Source organism: Megalopta genalis, chromosome 2, assembly GCF_051020955.1.
Source record: "Megalopta genalis isolate 19385.01 chromosome 2, iyMegGena1_principal, whole genome shotgun sequence".
NCBI classification, from domain to species: domain Eukaryota; kingdom Metazoa; phylum Arthropoda; class Insecta; order Hymenoptera; family Halictidae; genus Megalopta; species Megalopta genalis.
In genome coordinates this window covers 26,749,985-26,767,269 of record NC_135014.1, presented here as the reverse complement: position 1 = coordinate 26,767,269, position 17,285 = coordinate 26,749,985, and the positions used below count along the sequence as shown (strand labels likewise).

The window sequence follows — 17,285 nt, the reverse complement described above, 5'->3', positions numbered from 1 at the left end:
AAGTTAATTCAAAAATAAATATAATATAAATATAATATAATATAATATAGATAATAATATATATAAATATAATATAAATATAATATAATATAATATAGATAGTAATATATATAAATATAATATAATATAATATAGATAATACATATAAATATAATACGAATACAAAAATAAGTGAAACAACGGAACAACAAATTTCAATACGTCTTCTCCGAGAACTATAAAGTTCATTACGCCCGAGAGCAGGGAAAAGGCACAGCAATTGGTCACCCGGCCAGTATCCGGCTCCATTACCGAGGCGTCTTGCACACACGGCATTGCCGCGGAGCGTGTATCGTTTCAGTCGTCGGCCGTCTATCATTATCGCGAGAATTCCGTGCCGAAACCGGAAGCAAGAGGAACAAGAACCGTGGAGAATTCCGCCGAATGACTACAATTTGCCGAGAGGTCAAGGATCCGAGCACGTGGTCCGGGGCCTTGTCTCGCGTGTCGTCGTCGTCGTCGTCGTCGTCTTCGTCCTCCTCCTCCACCCGACCACAATACAAGAGCACGGTAATTCCGACTTGATGGACCAGAAGAACTTCCCTTTCCGTTCGCGCGCACGTTCACATTTCGCGAATGCTTCTTCGCTTTCCCTCCTCGGGAAGAGACAAGTGTACGGCGACGGTGTCTAACCTTGGAGGGTTTTCTGCCCGCCGGAAGTGGCACAGTCACGCGACTCTTTTCACCCGGGGTGCTCCTTCGATTCTCTCTCTCTCTCTCCCCCTCTCTCTCTCTCTCCCTCTCTCTCTCTCTTTCTCTCTTTCAGTCTCTCCTTGCTGCAGTCCCTCTTTCTTCTCCGTTCGCCTCGAACGTTTTCATATAATTCTCTTCTCATTCCGGGAGCTTCCTGTCGCCGACAGGCGGAGGAAAGGGACAACGAACGCCGGCAGTCGCTTTCTCGACACAATGCGACCGGCCCCTGGCTTCGGGCTAGTTGCTACCTTCGGTCGGTCACCGTATATCGCGGCTACGTGTACAGAATCGCGATCCGCCCCGGACAAAGGCCCCCGGACGACACAGCCGTGTTTCCTCCTCCCCCGCCTCGCTTTTCGCGCTTTTATTTCGACGGGTCGCGATACCAGAAGCAAACAGCTCGCGCCCCTGCGCGACGACCTTTATCGACGCGATCGTTGCGTTGCTCGTTCGGATTACGGCGAATTGCCTTGTGCCACCCGTTCCCGAGCCCAACATCCGGCGTTGCTTCATCGGTCTTCTCGCGCTCGGAAAGGATCCTCCTTGTTCCGCGAATTTCTGTCTTCTTCGCCACAATGAACGTTGTTCCGAGAGAATTACGCGTGCGAAATTTATATGCTGTTTTATATATTGCTTCGAATTTAACGTATGTTACTATATATGTTAATGTATATTCAAATTTAATATATATGTTATTACATATTAATATGTGTTCAAATTTAATATATATTATTATATATTAATACGTATTTATATTTAATATATAGTATTATATATTAATATATATTTTACTATATATGTATATTAATACATATTTAAATTTAATATATAGTATTACATATTAATATATATTCAAATTTAATATATATATTATTACATATTAATACATATTCAAATTTAATATATATTATTACATATTAACCCTTTGCACTCGAAGCCATTTTAACTGTAAATCTAAATTAATTTTTCTGACTTATGGTATTTACATTTTATATGACAAAGTGCATTTTATGCATACGAAATTTATAGTCTTGCGACTTGTACAACGGTTAGACTTTTAACAATTTTTTACGTCTACACTTTCATAATATAAAAATTATCTTGGAGCGTGATGTAACAATTTCAATGGTGCCTCAGAGTCACCAATCGAAGTGCAAAGGGTTAATACATATTCGAATTTAATATATATTATTATATATTAATATATATTCATATTTAATATGTACATTAAAGGCGAACACTTTTGTTGTCGACGTGAAATTGATAAAAAAAAATTCGTACACAATTCGTACTTACATCTGAAAATGCTTTCCGAAAAGGTGCAAGGGTTGCTTTATAAAAATGCGACAGAAACGGAAGATCAACCTCGAGGATCTTCCCGATTTTGCCGCCAGTCACTGACCACCCCTTGCGCAGTTTTTCGCGCGGGTGAAATATACGTTCCACGATATTAATTTCCTTCGATCTTTATGACAGCGATATATCCGCTGTCACATTTTCTTTGATTATATTCCCGCGGCACCGTTCGCATCGGTTTAGCCGATAAGAAAAACCTGATGAGAAATCTCACGGTCCATAAACCGTACACTAAACTACGCTCGCCGGGGTTCTTATCTACCCTCGAGAAACCCTTGGAATTATTTGACACGATGCTTGAAAAGGCTTATCGTAAATAGATACAAAGGACCCCGTCGAACGGCGCGCTTCCAGAAATATGGGGTGTGTTCTATAAAATCTCCGGTGAACGGAACAAAAGCGCGGTTATCTTGCTCAACCCCTAATTCAGAGTTTGTATAGTGTACGAAGCTGGACGAAGTTGGTAAACGTTGTAAAAAGAAAACAGAATATGGAAAAATTTGAGATGTGTAATATTGCGACACGTGTTCAAGGTTCGAGGGAGGAACGTTGCATGTGCCATGATTTCATTTTCGAGGTTTTGTCAAATAGGTAAATTCTCCCTAATCGACGCTCAGATTGTGCAGAAAAATGGATAATTTAGAAAAAAGATATACGATTGTTGGAGCCTCGCAGCTCGCTTTTATAGCTACCGATTGTCAATAATTATAAAAACGAGACGCGAGGCTATCGAACAATCGTATCTTCTCGCCCCAAATTGTCCAGTTTTCTGCACAATCTGAGCGTCAATTAGGGGGAATTTATTGTGTATATTGTCACTGAATCGTCGTATTAATAGCGTCTCAAATTATATTATTATTTCAAGCCTATTAAACTGACTCGCCAACGAAACTGGTTTTCACGACTTTTCCTGATAAATTCGTAAATTACAATTTACGACAGGATGTATAATTATACGTCGTACCGATTCGTACCGATTCGACGTACAAACTTAAATTTGAAATTGTGACTCGCGGCGTTTTTCCCCTGTAACTTGCATTATTCGGAGAAACAACGTACCAAAGGGTGCGCAAATTGTTCCATAATGTACGCGCCATAATTACAATTATAATACGTACAATAATTAATGGTTATAATGATATAATTAAAGGGAGTATAAACGGTCGAATTTATAAATCGCAAACACACTTTGGCAATCTGACATTTCCGTTTACCGTACGCAACGTTTCTCTCGTTTCCACGCGAAAAGCAACCGTGTCGCGTATCAAATCGATATCTCGCGCACCGATTACGCGTTCCGCGAGCGAACATGTTCGTTAAAAAGCGTCGAATGACGTACGAAAGGCTAGATTATGCGAATGCCGAACACCGCTACTCGTATAAGAAAGAAATACCATTGTCGTTAGAAAACTTGTATATACTTATATAACTGTATACTTATATATACTTAATACTTATATGCGAAAGAACGAATCGGGATAACCGAATTAATTTATTATCGACGGCGTTTGCATTTTGCATTTGCTGTCGGGGGATATTGTAACGCGAAAGCAGATCCGAAATTTTGTACGGATGCTATTAAACGCGTTGATAACAAATTCAAACAGTTATTAAATAATTTACATGACCTTATTATTTTAACATTTAAGCGAATCCGGCTGCGGCGATCGTATGCATGATAATCATTAGCGACGCTGATTAGAGCTTATGCAAATTTGTATTAGCCGCTGTCCTGCAATATATTCGGAACGTTGCGAAATTTTAGCGAATCGCGAACATTTGAAATTCTGTGTTTGTTTCAATTATAAGCTATCGTAAAACGCTGGATTTTTTTCTCTTAAATTACGAGCTCTTTTGAAACATAGCGTTCTTCAAAATTATCGGCTTTGGAGATTTATAGTGGATTCCTCCCTAATCGACGCTCAGATTTTGCAGAGAAATGGACTATTTTTTTATAGTTATTGGCAATCGGTAACTATAAATAATATATATGATAATATATGTATAATATATATCACAATATTACATAGTAATAAATATTATAATATTACATATTATTATATAATATTGTACAATAATATTACATAATATTACATATTATTATAGTAATAATAGTAATATAAATATTACAATATTATATAGTAATATAAATGTTACAATATTATATAGTAATATAAAGATTATAATATTATATAGTAATATAAATATTACGATATTATATATAGTAATATAAATATTACGATATTATATATAGTAATATAAATATTACAATATTACATAGTAATAGATATAGCATAAATATATTAAAATTTATTTAATTAATAAAAATATCAATCCCGCGAAAGGTGGGACACGTCGCCGACAATTTTTCGTCGTCCTCGTTAAAAGCGAAGACGATATCCAACGTGTTCCTGTTAAACGAGAGCATTCGTTACACAAAGGGAATCGCTACATCCCAGGATCTCATTATATTCCGGCAAATTTTTTTATTACCATCCACGCCGCGAACGAAATCAATTACATCGTATTCGAAATTTATAACACAGAGACAGAATGAAAATTTATGCAGCTTCGCCACCGTTCTTTCATTACATTCCAGGTCGTCGCTCAACGCGCTATCTAGCCCCCCGTCCTCGAACGCAGGATGGGTCCTCATTATTTAGCGCCGGTGGCGCAATATCGGATAGCTTTGTAGGTAAAAATCATTTAACGCTCGCTTGATTCTAGCCCCGGCCCTGTGTAAACAATACCGGGCGAGACTCTCGCACCGCTGATAAAGGCTGCGCAGGATTTCTAGCGAGGTTTTATTGCAGGTTTAGCAGCCGGCATTCGATCGCGAAGGACCTGCTCTTTTCTCCGTTGATTCCGCTTTTGAGATGTTGATCGTGCGTAGAATAAACGTAGTTTATTAGTTATTATTTAGCAGTTGTTTGTTAGACCTATTAGACTTTATTTAGTAGACCGGGGACAATTGCAACACCGAGCTATAATAGCGCGTTAAATATTTCAAAATATATATGACACACATTAATACATGGTTCAGTAAAAAGAAATTATTCGCACACCTTTTGAAACGCAACAATTTTTTAAAACTGCTCCGAATGATCTGAATATTTTTTTTTTAAATGATAGATGTGAACTAGTATACTAGAAGATGACTGAAATGCTTTCTTATTTTTTATTTTAAATTCTGCTATTACTTGGAACGACAAGGAAAAATAAAACACTCTCGTTGTTGTTTTTTTTCCTCGCGTACACAAATGCCAGGAGGAAGATGAGACTAGACGCGACAGAAGATCGTCCAATAAAAATGGATGAAGGATAATCGGTCGCGTTCCGATGGCAACAAAATGAAACGCACTTTCGGGCTTCCATCGACGCCGCCGAAAATCAATTTCAAAAGTCGTTATCAGTCCAATCCTAAACCGTTCCTGACTAAAGGACGAAAAAAAAGCCTTGTTCGACACACTTTAGCATGGTCGTTGCTGCGTGTATAGTCGCAATTTGTGGAGGGGGGCCAATCGAGTTATCGAAGATTGGTCATTTTCCATTCTTCGCATTCTCCGCGTGTCGCTGTTGGATTTGCATAAAAAAATGTTCGGTTCGGTAGTAAGAAGAAGAGGGAACTGCGGACATTCGATAGATAAATTGTGGCCGGTTTCTTTGAACGAAGTGTATTCTTATTATTATGTGTACTGTACTATGCTATGCGAAATTTATTATACATATATACTGTAATATAATATATTAATATTATATTATATTATATAATATTATATTATTATTAATACTATGCTATGCTATACTTATTATATACATATATACTGTAATGTAATATATTAATATTATATTATTATTAATATTATGCTATGCTATACTTATTATACATATATACTGTAATATAATATATTAATATTACTATAATATAATTACTATACGACATATATATATATATTATATGTTCTATAATATAAGATACTAATATTACTGTAGTGTAATATAATTACCATAATATGTACATATAATATATTATATGTACCATAATTATTATGTATTAATATTACTATAATATAATCACTACAATATGTATAATATAATAATATACTATATTATATATACTATAATTATTATATATTAATATTACTATAATATAATTACTACAATATATATAATATGTACTATAATTATTATATATTTCCAACTATAAAATCTCCCCACAGCTCTGACGAATAACTAACGGTAAAAATAGTTGCAAAGTATATCAGCAACCGTCTAAATTCGGCACAATTTTTTCCTTCGGTCTAAAATATCTCTTCCAAAATATCTGTCGAAGGAAAGCTTTCGATAACGAACGATCGAAGCCCTAATAGAAAAACGATTACTACCTCGGAAGCGGTAGACGGTGGTCATTACCCACCCTGAAACAGAACGACCATGTGGCGAGGAAAGTGAAAGATAGAGAGAGGGGTAGGGGGAGGGGTGGATGTGGTTTTCGCGGAGAGAAAATAAATCACGAATTCTCGGGAAGGGGAGTGACGTGGCAGAAGTCCATCTGGTCGGTGGACTCGAAAAAGGATGAGAACGTGCTCCTGCGCGCCTGTGTAATTAATTATCGTTCCGGAGGATTTGGTCGAGGAGGGCGGGGTTCGCCGGGGGGGATAGACGGTTTCCTCATCTCTGTTGCTCGATTCGATGCATTTCGCCCATAAATTTCATTGCGTTTATGCAGAACGGAGTTCGTAGAGATGGAAAAAAAAGGAAAAGAAAAAGAAAAAAAAAGAAGGCGAGCGGAGAAAGAATATGCATCGAGTTTTCCATTTCAGGCACGTACCGATCGTAGCTCTCCCGACTTTCAAACTAATTCTGCGCCGAATGTGAGTTTCGGAGGACAAGGATATTCATAGGAGCAAGGCAGATAACACGGCCGAAGATCGAGAGAGCCGGGGCGCTGTGTTGCGATCGATTGATTTTGCGCGGAAGAGTCGTTCAACCGTGCCCTCTCTCTCTCTCTCTCTCTGTGTTAAAAATCACAGTGAAATTCGATTATTCTCGAGATATGAAACGATTTTTTTAAATAGATGTCGAACCATCCGAGAGCTGTATTTTTTAATCTAATTTACTGGCTCTCTGTTAGAAAAGAGTGTGTAATATCTCTTTGGATTTTGTAATTTCTCCGAAGAGACAGGTTTCTGTATTTTTAACAGTTCCTTATAGATAACAGAAACAATGTAACATTTGCACTAGATAGTTATTTGTACATTCTAAAATAATTCGACAAGAACTGTAAGAATTTCAGAATGTAGAAAATCGTGTGCGATATAAACATTTTTCTCTTATAATAAACTTTAAATATAAAATAAAATAATATATATAAAACTTTAAGAATATAGAATAAAATAATATGTAAAATCTTAAGGATATAAAATAAAATAATATATAAAACTTTAAGAATATAAAGTAAAATAATATATCAAAACTTTAAGAATATAGAATAAAATAATATATCAAAACTTTAAGAATATAAAATAAAATAATATATAAAACTTTAAGAATATAAAATAAAATAATATATAAAACTTTAAGAATATAAAATAAAATAATATATAAAACTTTAAGTATATAAAATAAAATAATATATCAAAACTTTAAGAATATAGAATAAAATAGTACATAAATCTTTAACTATATTCATTAAATAGTCACAGCAAGATTTTTGAAAGCAAAAGTACTCTATCTACACTTACAAAAAGAAGTGGAAAATATTCTTATTTTTGTGAATTAAATAAAAGAAGCAGACCACTCAGAAAACTCCTCTTCCCACCTCCTTTGCACTGAGTACAAAGGACGAACGATCATCGATGACTGAAGAATTGTACAAAGACAACTCTTCGAGTCTTCCTCACGCTCAGGGAAGGGAGTTATAGCTCCTCATCATGGTTGCATCGACTCTCAGTTAGAACAGAGAGAAAAAACTGATCAACTACAGAACTGATCCTGTGAAGTATGATCTTAGTTTCTTTGGCTGCGACGATGCTATATCAAGTATACGCTGTACTATTTCAGCTGCGAGAAAGGAGCTCGAGACTGAGCCATCTACTGGTAGAAATGCAAAGTAGCTACGGTGTTCTTATCGTGTATTATCTATGTATATGTAAGCCTTTGATAACAATAGAATTGCTCATAAGTCTTTTAAAGATATTTAAATATTCCTACAGACTTACACGATTTTAATTAGCTAGTTAATATTAAATACCAAGTCTGTGAATATTTATTTCTGTAATTCTTTTTACTTATATCTACATGTATAGATAGATCTTCAATGTACAATAATGCAGCGATATTTTAAAAAAATGAAAAATAAATTGTTTAATATTCACGTTTGCAGACTGATCTTTATTCTGTGAACGTCTCCTCGACGGTTGTGTTTGTTAAATGAAAATGCGAACGTTATTTACACGTCGAACATTATCAATATAAATAATACGAACATTATTATTTAATTGTATACAGAGTGTCCCATTTGAAGTAACGCACCCAATTATCGCTTAAAATTATCACAGTTTCTTTTCGAAAATATTGATTTATATCTTGAAATGCAATCTGCACATACTATAATGTTAGAAAGACAAATGAAATCAATAATAGAGTTCCTATAATATAAATTAACGTACTAATATAACTTAACTTATAACTCTAAATTATCTTAGCGGATCAATTTGACCAGTAAACGATACACGTGTTGGTAAACAATAACGCCTCCCCCGCTTCTCGCGACGAGGAAAATGTGACTTTCCGCCGCACTGTGACCTCTAACCCGCGTTAGAGCGTTGCGTCGTAGTTAACAAAGGTCCCGTAATCGAAGTTGTTGATTGTAACTTGGTATTAATGCGTGGTTTCGCAAAGCCACGCGGAAGCGAACATTGCGGCTTCGCCGGTTCCACAAAGAGCGAATTTTGAACAGTCTGTACATCACTGTTCGCCGCACCGTAAATCACGTTTCCGTCGCTTTTGGTAATTTTCAAATCGCAGAGAGCCGGCGAGAACTGCCGATTTGCTAAAATTTAAACAATCGTCTGGTCGTCGTCGTCTGTCCGGAGACCGCATCTCGTGCCGGCCGTTTAACCGCGAGTTCCACCGGGATCGAATTACAATTTTTATTGGATTATTTATCGGAGAAGAAAAATACAGTTGCAGTTGTTTTCGTCGTTGCAGGAAGACAGACGACGGCTGCCGTAAAGAACGCGAGCAAGGCTTCCGAACATCAAAGGTCCCAGTATTCGGTGTTGACCTTTTTCGGTTGTAACACTTAAGCGAGGCTGCCTTAGGTCGGGCGAGTGCCACGGTTAGAAAACCAAATTGAGATACGGCTAGCAAACTCCGCTGACCCACTATCCACGGCGCTGCAAGTGAAAAGCAATTTCGGCGCTTTTCTCCTACAAAAGATATTGTTTGCAGGGCTGCTTCCAACGGACGCGAGAAACTCGCTGTATTCCATCGAGAACACAAATACTTCAGAAAACGTCCGAGGCAGTTCCACGTCGGCTCCGATAATAATGCAATTATAAGGACGTTTTAAAAGAGGGCAATTACGTATTTTCTTAGCCATCGCGGCGACGTTATCGTCGTTCAGTAAAATACAGGCTGTTCCAAAATTATGCTCCTTCCGAGAAATGATAGATTCCTGAGGTCATTCGAAGCAACTTTTTCCTTTACGAAAATGTTCTCCGAGGTATCGTTCACGAGTTATCGATGAAAAAGCAGCGACCAATGAGAGGCGGCTCGTCTAGGCGGCCCAGCGGACGACGCCCACTAACGCCGATTCGCTCGACCGTCTCGCGCGAACCGAGCTCGCCTCTGATTGGTCACTGTTTTTCATTAATAACTCGCAAACGAAGCCGCGGATTGCGATTTCGCCGAGGAAAAAGTTGCTTGAAATCGCCTCAGGAATCCCTCATCTCCCGGAGACAGCATAATTTCAGGCCACCCTATACATACTTTTCCAAGTAATCTGCAAACGGCGTTAGCACGAGTCGCGGGTACAAAATTAAAGCGATGCCGCGAGCTCGTTTATCGCAATTCCGCGCGGGCAACACATTTTTCCGAAATAACCGGCGAGGCCGCGGGAATTTAACGAAGCTTTATCGCGTATACGACGATACGATACGTACCAACCATTCTTTCTTTTCTTCCGCGGATTTAGTTGACAGTTCAACGTCCGGAGGCCGTCCACCAGTTAATTTCGCGCATTACGCCGAATAACTGTCTCCTCGATGGAAACGGAGATATATAGGATTATGACGCGCTGGGAAAGAAAGGATTCTCCCACGTTCCCGCATTTCCCACGATTTCGTGGAATCGGAGGCCGGTGAAAAATTCCCGACTGAAATGTCCTCGTTCGAAGCGAATACGTAATGGATCGGGAAAAACGAGCGGACGGTTAATTTCGTCGGACTCTGCGTCGCGAGGCTCGTTCCAGGGTAAAACGTTTCGATGCGTGTACACTGCTGCGTTTACTAGGCTGAATATTGCATACTTTTCCCTTTTCAAGTTTTCAAAGTGGAAACGGCCCGTCCCTGCCACCCCACCCAAGGTGGCACTATGCAATCGACGCATTTTTTAGGCACGGACGTTTAATTGTATCCAGCCCCGACTATGAAGCACGGAATGCGCGCACGGCAGAGGACAGTGGATAAACTAGTGGTATCGGGGAATCGGTGGACGCGACGAAAAAAGCCGAGTGATAGCACACTTACCCACACGTACACGCTTATAAAGTCCCCTGTCACGGGATCGTTTCGCAACGATCGGAGGATAGTGTTCGCGAATTCGCGAATTCGCTGTTTACCTGCGGGGCGATCCGAAACGGTTCCGATAGGAAGCAATCCGGTGCGCACTCTGCTACACTATCGAATAATATGACGCAGCTTATGCCATAATTATGGAAAATAGGAACGTTAGATTGCCTCTTTTTCTTTTTAATCTTCTTTATTTATCCGATTATTGCGGCGGCTTCTCCGGCTATTATCTAATCCGTTACTGATTCGTGGATACATGTACAGGAAATTCTCCCTAATTGACCCTCAGCTTGGAAACGAAAGTGGTTTATATTATATTGTATTATTATACTATTTTATAGTTGTTGATCTATAAGGGTGTAAATTGTATTATAAGGGTCCGAGGGTCAATTAGGGAGAATTTACAATCAGAATTTACTACAAATACCTCGTAAATGATTGAAGTTACAAAAAAAGGTTTAATAGGAGAAATTTACGCAATTTTATGTTAGCTGCAAGGTGCAGGTTAAATTATTTTTTCTCATTTGCAACCTTTCCGAGTTATGAAGTTCGATTTGCTCTTTTTAAGTGAATATGCATAATCTTTCTTCCATATTCGGTTAATAATTTCATTAATAATTTTCAATCAAAACGACATCGTTCGTATTTTTGTAAAAACGTCGATATTGGCTTTTGCCAACGAAAATAAGGCGTTGCACGAAGAGTGAACACGTTAGGAAGATCCGATTGGTCTCAAAAGATAGAGAAGAGATTCCTGAATGCGTCACCATCGATATTAATAACATTTCATGCTTCTAAGTATTATTAAACGACCGTCAAAGTTCAAACAATGCAAAGAAATGTCGAAGAACGTATTTTCCGCGCGACGTATTTGCATGTTTACGAGAAGTTCGTTATCCGACGCGTAAACTGACCACGCCGTTTGATTCCGCGGACATTTCCGAACAAGAAAACTATCGGGAAAACGTGACGAAGCGGTTTTACGTTTCGCAGAAACGTCGGGAAAATGTCCGTCGCGGCCGTCGCTTCGCCGTTCGAACGGCCCTCGCTCGGCGACTTCGTTGCACGAGATTTGAATAATTAACTTCTACTTATCGAATGACATTACCGGGCAACAATCGGCAAATGCATAACCTTTAAATACGCATGGCACAAGAACCCGGTATTTTCTTGAAAGACCCGGACAACTTGAGACTTTTCGCTAGAGTTTTATTATGCAAAGGAAATTTCTCGTTCAACGCTCCCCTTCTTCTCCCCCCTCCCATTGTACGGTTCGCGGAGAGAGCTCGCCATTATACGACGTACTCGATGAGAAAAGTTTCTTCGTTTCGAATATTCTTTTGAATACCATCATTTTTACAATGATTATGAGCCGCAAGAAATAATAAACGCTCGCCCGGCTTCTCTTTCTCCCGGTCGGCGGGGGGGAAAAAAATAGGGACAGAGTCCGCGAAACTCTTGCATTTTTCCACCGATATTCACCGAACGAAGATAAATCTATTCGCGACGATTATTATTGAAAAGCTATTACGGAAAATCCGTCCGATAATCGATAAGGTGCTTAATGGAAACACGTGGATACACGGCGACAATGAAAACGACGATACAACGACGTCGGTGATTTACGGCGTTTTGCCGGAATTCTGAGTACAATGTCTCTCTTACCGACGTTCAGATTGGCGCACAAAAATGGACAATTTGGGAAGAGGAGACACGATTGTCCGAGCCTTGCGGCTCGTTTTTATAATTGTTGTCAATTTATAATTATAAAGACAAATCATGCGTTCCGTATGAATCATAAGTTAAATCATGTGTCTCGCATTGATTTGCAGCTAAATCATTTGTTTCGCATGAACTTGAAGCTAAATCATGTGTTTCGCAATAATTCAAACCTAAATCATGTATTTTGTAAAGTTTTGTAAACCAAAATGGACAATTCGAGAAGAGGAGACACGATTATCCGAGCCTCGCGACTCCTTATTATTAGTTGCCTATTGTTAACAATTATAAAAGAAAAATTGTCGATTTTTGTTTACAAGCTGAAACACTGCTGAATTGCGACCGCTTCTCTTGAACCAGTAGTACAAATAACGCAATATAAAAAATAGATAGAGAGCATATGAAAGCGGACGTAAAAATTCTACCCGTATTTTTTGAACATTCGCTCGCACAAATAACTGTTATTTACAAGCAACTGTAGAAAAACATGCTTACTCGAATGCGGGTGTTTCTATGCAAGAACTGTGCCGTTCCGTGTTGCGTACTTCAATATTTTCATCGTCCTGATTTATGGGACAGTATGAAAATGCATAACAGAAAATACGAATTAAAAATATAAAAATAATAGTATGGAAATAACGTGAGTACAAGGAATACGATTCGAACGAAATATATATATAATGCGAATTTAATATAAAGTCTTCAGAATAATATAAGAAGTCAACGCTGTAATTTGGAATAAATAATAAATAAATGTAAATAAATATACGTCCGATAAAATTTCCTTCGTCCAGGGCAAATTGATTCCTCGTGGAACGAAATGTAGCGTGTGATCTGCCGAGTGCGAGCAGGATTGCTGCCTATTTTACACGGTGAGTGACGGCTCCATTAGCGTCGCCACTTGTCATCAACATGACGACGCAGAATTCTTCCACCGGGGTGGCATTAAACGGCGGGTTGGTCGTGTAATTAAGTTCGGACACGCGGCTCTATCTGAGAATGCTACTTTGAAGCGTGAAAAGCGGTGCTGTGAAAGGGGAGTCAGATAAGCGCGTTAATGCAGCCGGCTATCACGCACATTTCTGAGTGAACGCGCGTGGGAAGGAGTGCCGAGCCTATTTGCTAGAATTAAATCAATGTCGCTCGATCGGGTTGAACCAACATGCTGACATCCGGGAATTTCCTCCGCAACGCGTCCGAAAATTCTCCCGCGTTCCAGGCAGAATCGAATCGTAATACTTAACAGCGTCTCGAGTTTAGATTTATTGCCCTTCAGTAAAATACAAGCTGTTCCAAAATTATGCTCCTTCCGGGAAACGAGGGATTCCTGAGGTCGTTTGAAGCAACTTTTTCCTTTACAAAAATTTTCTCCGAGGCTTCGTTTACGAGATATTAACGAGAAAGCAGTGACCAATGAGAGGCGAGCTCGCCTAGCGCTAGGCGGTCCAGCTAGCGAGCGGACGACGCCCAGTTCCGCTGATTGGCTCGGCAGCCTCGCGCCAGCCGAGCTGGCCTCCCATTGGTCACCGTTTTTCATTGATAACTCGTTAACGACGCCTCGGAGAACATTTTTGTAAAGTTGCTTCAAAGTTGCTTCAAATGATCTCAGGAATCTCTCGTTTCCCACAAGTACCACGATTTTGGGATACCCTCTATATTTCAGCGTTGAAAATGTAGGATACGTACGCAATGATCAGGCCTTAACGTTTAAGGGAGAAAAAGGGCGAACTTACCTCCCGATTAAGCGGTTTAGCCAAGGTGATGACGCCAGTGCGTGGATTTACAACGAAATGGTCCGTGAGTTGTATACCATATTTCACCGGCGATCCTTCGGGATCGTGGCCCTTAAGGACGAATACTTCTGTACCGACTTTGGTTGATTCTGGCAGAGCCAAGCCCGCTGGGTATCCTCCACCTTCCAGGATCGGTGGCTCGTTTACATTATTCGCGTCTGAAACCAAAGCAAACCGTTCGCGTCTTCAGAAGCGGAAACTCGTGTACATATTATATGTATATATGTTGTATATTCAAGCAACAAGTTAGCACATTATTGGTACATTTATTATCAAGAAATTCTTAACAGTCGCTCATCGATCTCGAAAGAATTATCTCGAAAGCCGCTGTGGTAGATGAAGTATTATTAACCCTTTGCACTCGAGTGGTGACTCTGAGGCACCATTAAAATTTGTTACATCACGTTCTAAGATAATTTTTATATTAACAAAATTTAGATTCAAGTAATTGTTAAGGGCGTAACTGTCGCGCGAGTCACAAGAGTCAATTTCATATGCATAAAATGCACTTTGTCGTATAAAATGAAAATGCTGTAAGCCAGAAAAATTATTCTAGATCTACAGATGAAATAGCTTCGAGTGCAAAGGGTTAAATAGAACACGTCGTTGTTTATTAAACGCAAGAGGCCCTCGACGAGGATTAATTGCGAGAAAATGCCGAATTGCCTTCTCGGTAATTAAATCGATAGCGGATTACGCATTCTGGTAGACCGGGGCACGTCGATTGGAAATTCATAAAAGCGTCGATGCGTCAAGGTGCATCATTGGCGTTAATTAAGGCGCGGCGCCGTGCCGCCTTTCCAGGACGTTGATCGTTTCACATCCGATTGCGGATGATCTATCGCGTCGACTTCGGTGATTAACAGCCGCGCACGGCATAATGGATTATGATTGATTCGTGGACGCCGTCGACGGCAATTTTTATGCGTCGGTGGACACGGGGCCGCGTCGACGGTCATTTTTGTCGGAAGGAATGCGCGGGGGGTGGTGCTCATTCGATCCGATAATCCTTTTTGGAAAATGCTCGATCGACGATCAATTTGTTCACGACGCGCACCATCGAATAATAGGATTAGAGTTAGAACGATTTCCGGGTTCGTTCCCGTTCGATGGACCAAACCAGCGTGTAAATATTTACCGGGCGACACACAGTAACTGAGCCGGCCTATAACTCTGTTTCACAATCGGAGATAACTACGAGAATTCCGGAGAACCATTTTGCATTGTTCGTCGGCCACTGTCGTCGAGCAGCTCGACTTTTTTCTCACGGGACCTCATTGTTTCGTCTTTTGTCTGATTTCGAACGAAAATGTATTCGAACATTTTTTGAACTGCATTGTCTAGATGACAATGAGCAAATGTGCATGTATTTGATGGTTCGATACGCGGAAATCCTCGTTGCTTCGCAAACGAGCAACGAGCGGTTCGAAGCACATTTTTTATCGTAGGTTCCTTCGATCGAGGAATCGATAAAGTATTATTTTATTTTTGCAGCTAATTTGCAAAAATCTTATCTGTCACAATTTTAAGGTCGACGGATTCGCACCGATACGCGGAAATCCGCGTTGCTTCGAAAACGAGCAACGAGCGGTGCGAAGCACATTTTTTATCGTAGGATCTTTCGATCGAGGAAACGATACGGTATTATCTTTTTGCAGCTAATTCGCAAAAATCTTATCTGTCTCAATTTTAAGGTCGACGGACTCGCAGCGATTCGCTTCCGAGCCGTCCACGTAACAATTGGCATAAGAACAGAAATGGCGTTCGTTGCATCGGCGCGAAGCAGCGCTAATTAAATGTCATACGGCTGCGATCGCGACGTGAAATTTGCAGTGTTTATATACGGACGTATAATATCGAAACTGAATTATTATTTCGGTAGATATTTCGAGTTTCGCGCGACGTTTGCCGACGTTGAGATATCACGTCGCGCCGGTACGCTCGTCAACAATGATATTGTAATTCCAGTTCGATGGAATTTCCGCGTTCGCGGACGTTGGTGGGCATCGGCTAAAATTTTTGGCGTCGCGAACGTTTTTGACATCGCGTACGACAAACGTTCTGAACACGTCGAAATTGCTCGCGCTGATAGAGCTCGCATAAACAATGGAAAATCGTCGTTCGCAACGTTCTCGAACGATCGCTGGATTCACCCCGTATCTCGTTACTTGCGCAAATTACGACGCGGAAAGGTCTAAATTTAATGTCGTTTGAACAGGTAAAAAATATGTTATCATCGTAGCGTGGACGGATGCTTTCGTGACCGGCTGCACGTATACGCGCGCACGTGACAAGTTCGCTTTTTTACTTCATACCAAATTACGCTAACTTTAGGATAACGGCGATCTGAAATCTTTATTGCGGACATTCTAATTTCGGGTCAATCGGGCTCGTACGTTTCTCTCTCTCTCTCTCTTTTTTTTAAAATAAAAAGCGGCTATAAATTTCAGGATAATTAGAATACGTTATTCCGATATCGTACGATGGACAATTACCATTATTATGCCTGCTGGATGCATGATCGCATGACCGAGACTTTCATCGAGGGAATATTCGATTAACGTATCGCGTTAACTAACAAAGAATTCGATATGAATGCAAAATAAATCGCTTTTCACGAACGTGCCTATCAAATCTCGGAGCTTTATTACTTTATGCGAATTGGAATTCATGTGTTAAGAACAATGCGGTTTTCTTTATTTACGCAAAAATTTCGAATATATTTATTCTCGACAACGAAGTCGTCGTTTATCAACATTCTAACGAATATAAAAGATATTTGATCTTTTTGATAAAAGTATAACCGAGTATACTTAGGATCATGAATAATCTTACATATCGATATTTTTCAACCTATTTTTTAATATCTTTTAAGGTAAATTGGTAAGAG

The 17,285-nt window shown here is 39.5% G+C and overlaps 1 protein-coding gene and 1 non-coding gene across 4 annotated transcripts in view; both read right to left on the bottom strand.

The window, feature by feature from the left end:
• Window positions 1-17,285, bottom strand: part of Cad87A (cadherin 87A) — a 246,849-nt gene that overhangs the window by 21,484 nt on the left and 208,080 nt on the right. For all 3 annotated transcript variants that reach the window (XM_033486901.2, XM_076518912.1, XM_076518911.1), the window contains one exon: window positions 14,336-14,553. In XM_033486901.2, the coding sequence (XP_033342792.1) occupies window positions 14,336-14,553 (218 nt within the window). The remainder of the gene's footprint in view (window positions 1-14,335; window positions 14,554-17,285) is intronic.
• Window positions 7,884-8,099, bottom strand: LOC117230080 (small nucleolar RNA U3). The gene has a single exon (XR_004492698.2). It is a non-coding gene; the product is annotated as a small nucleolar RNA U3 (small nucleolar RNA).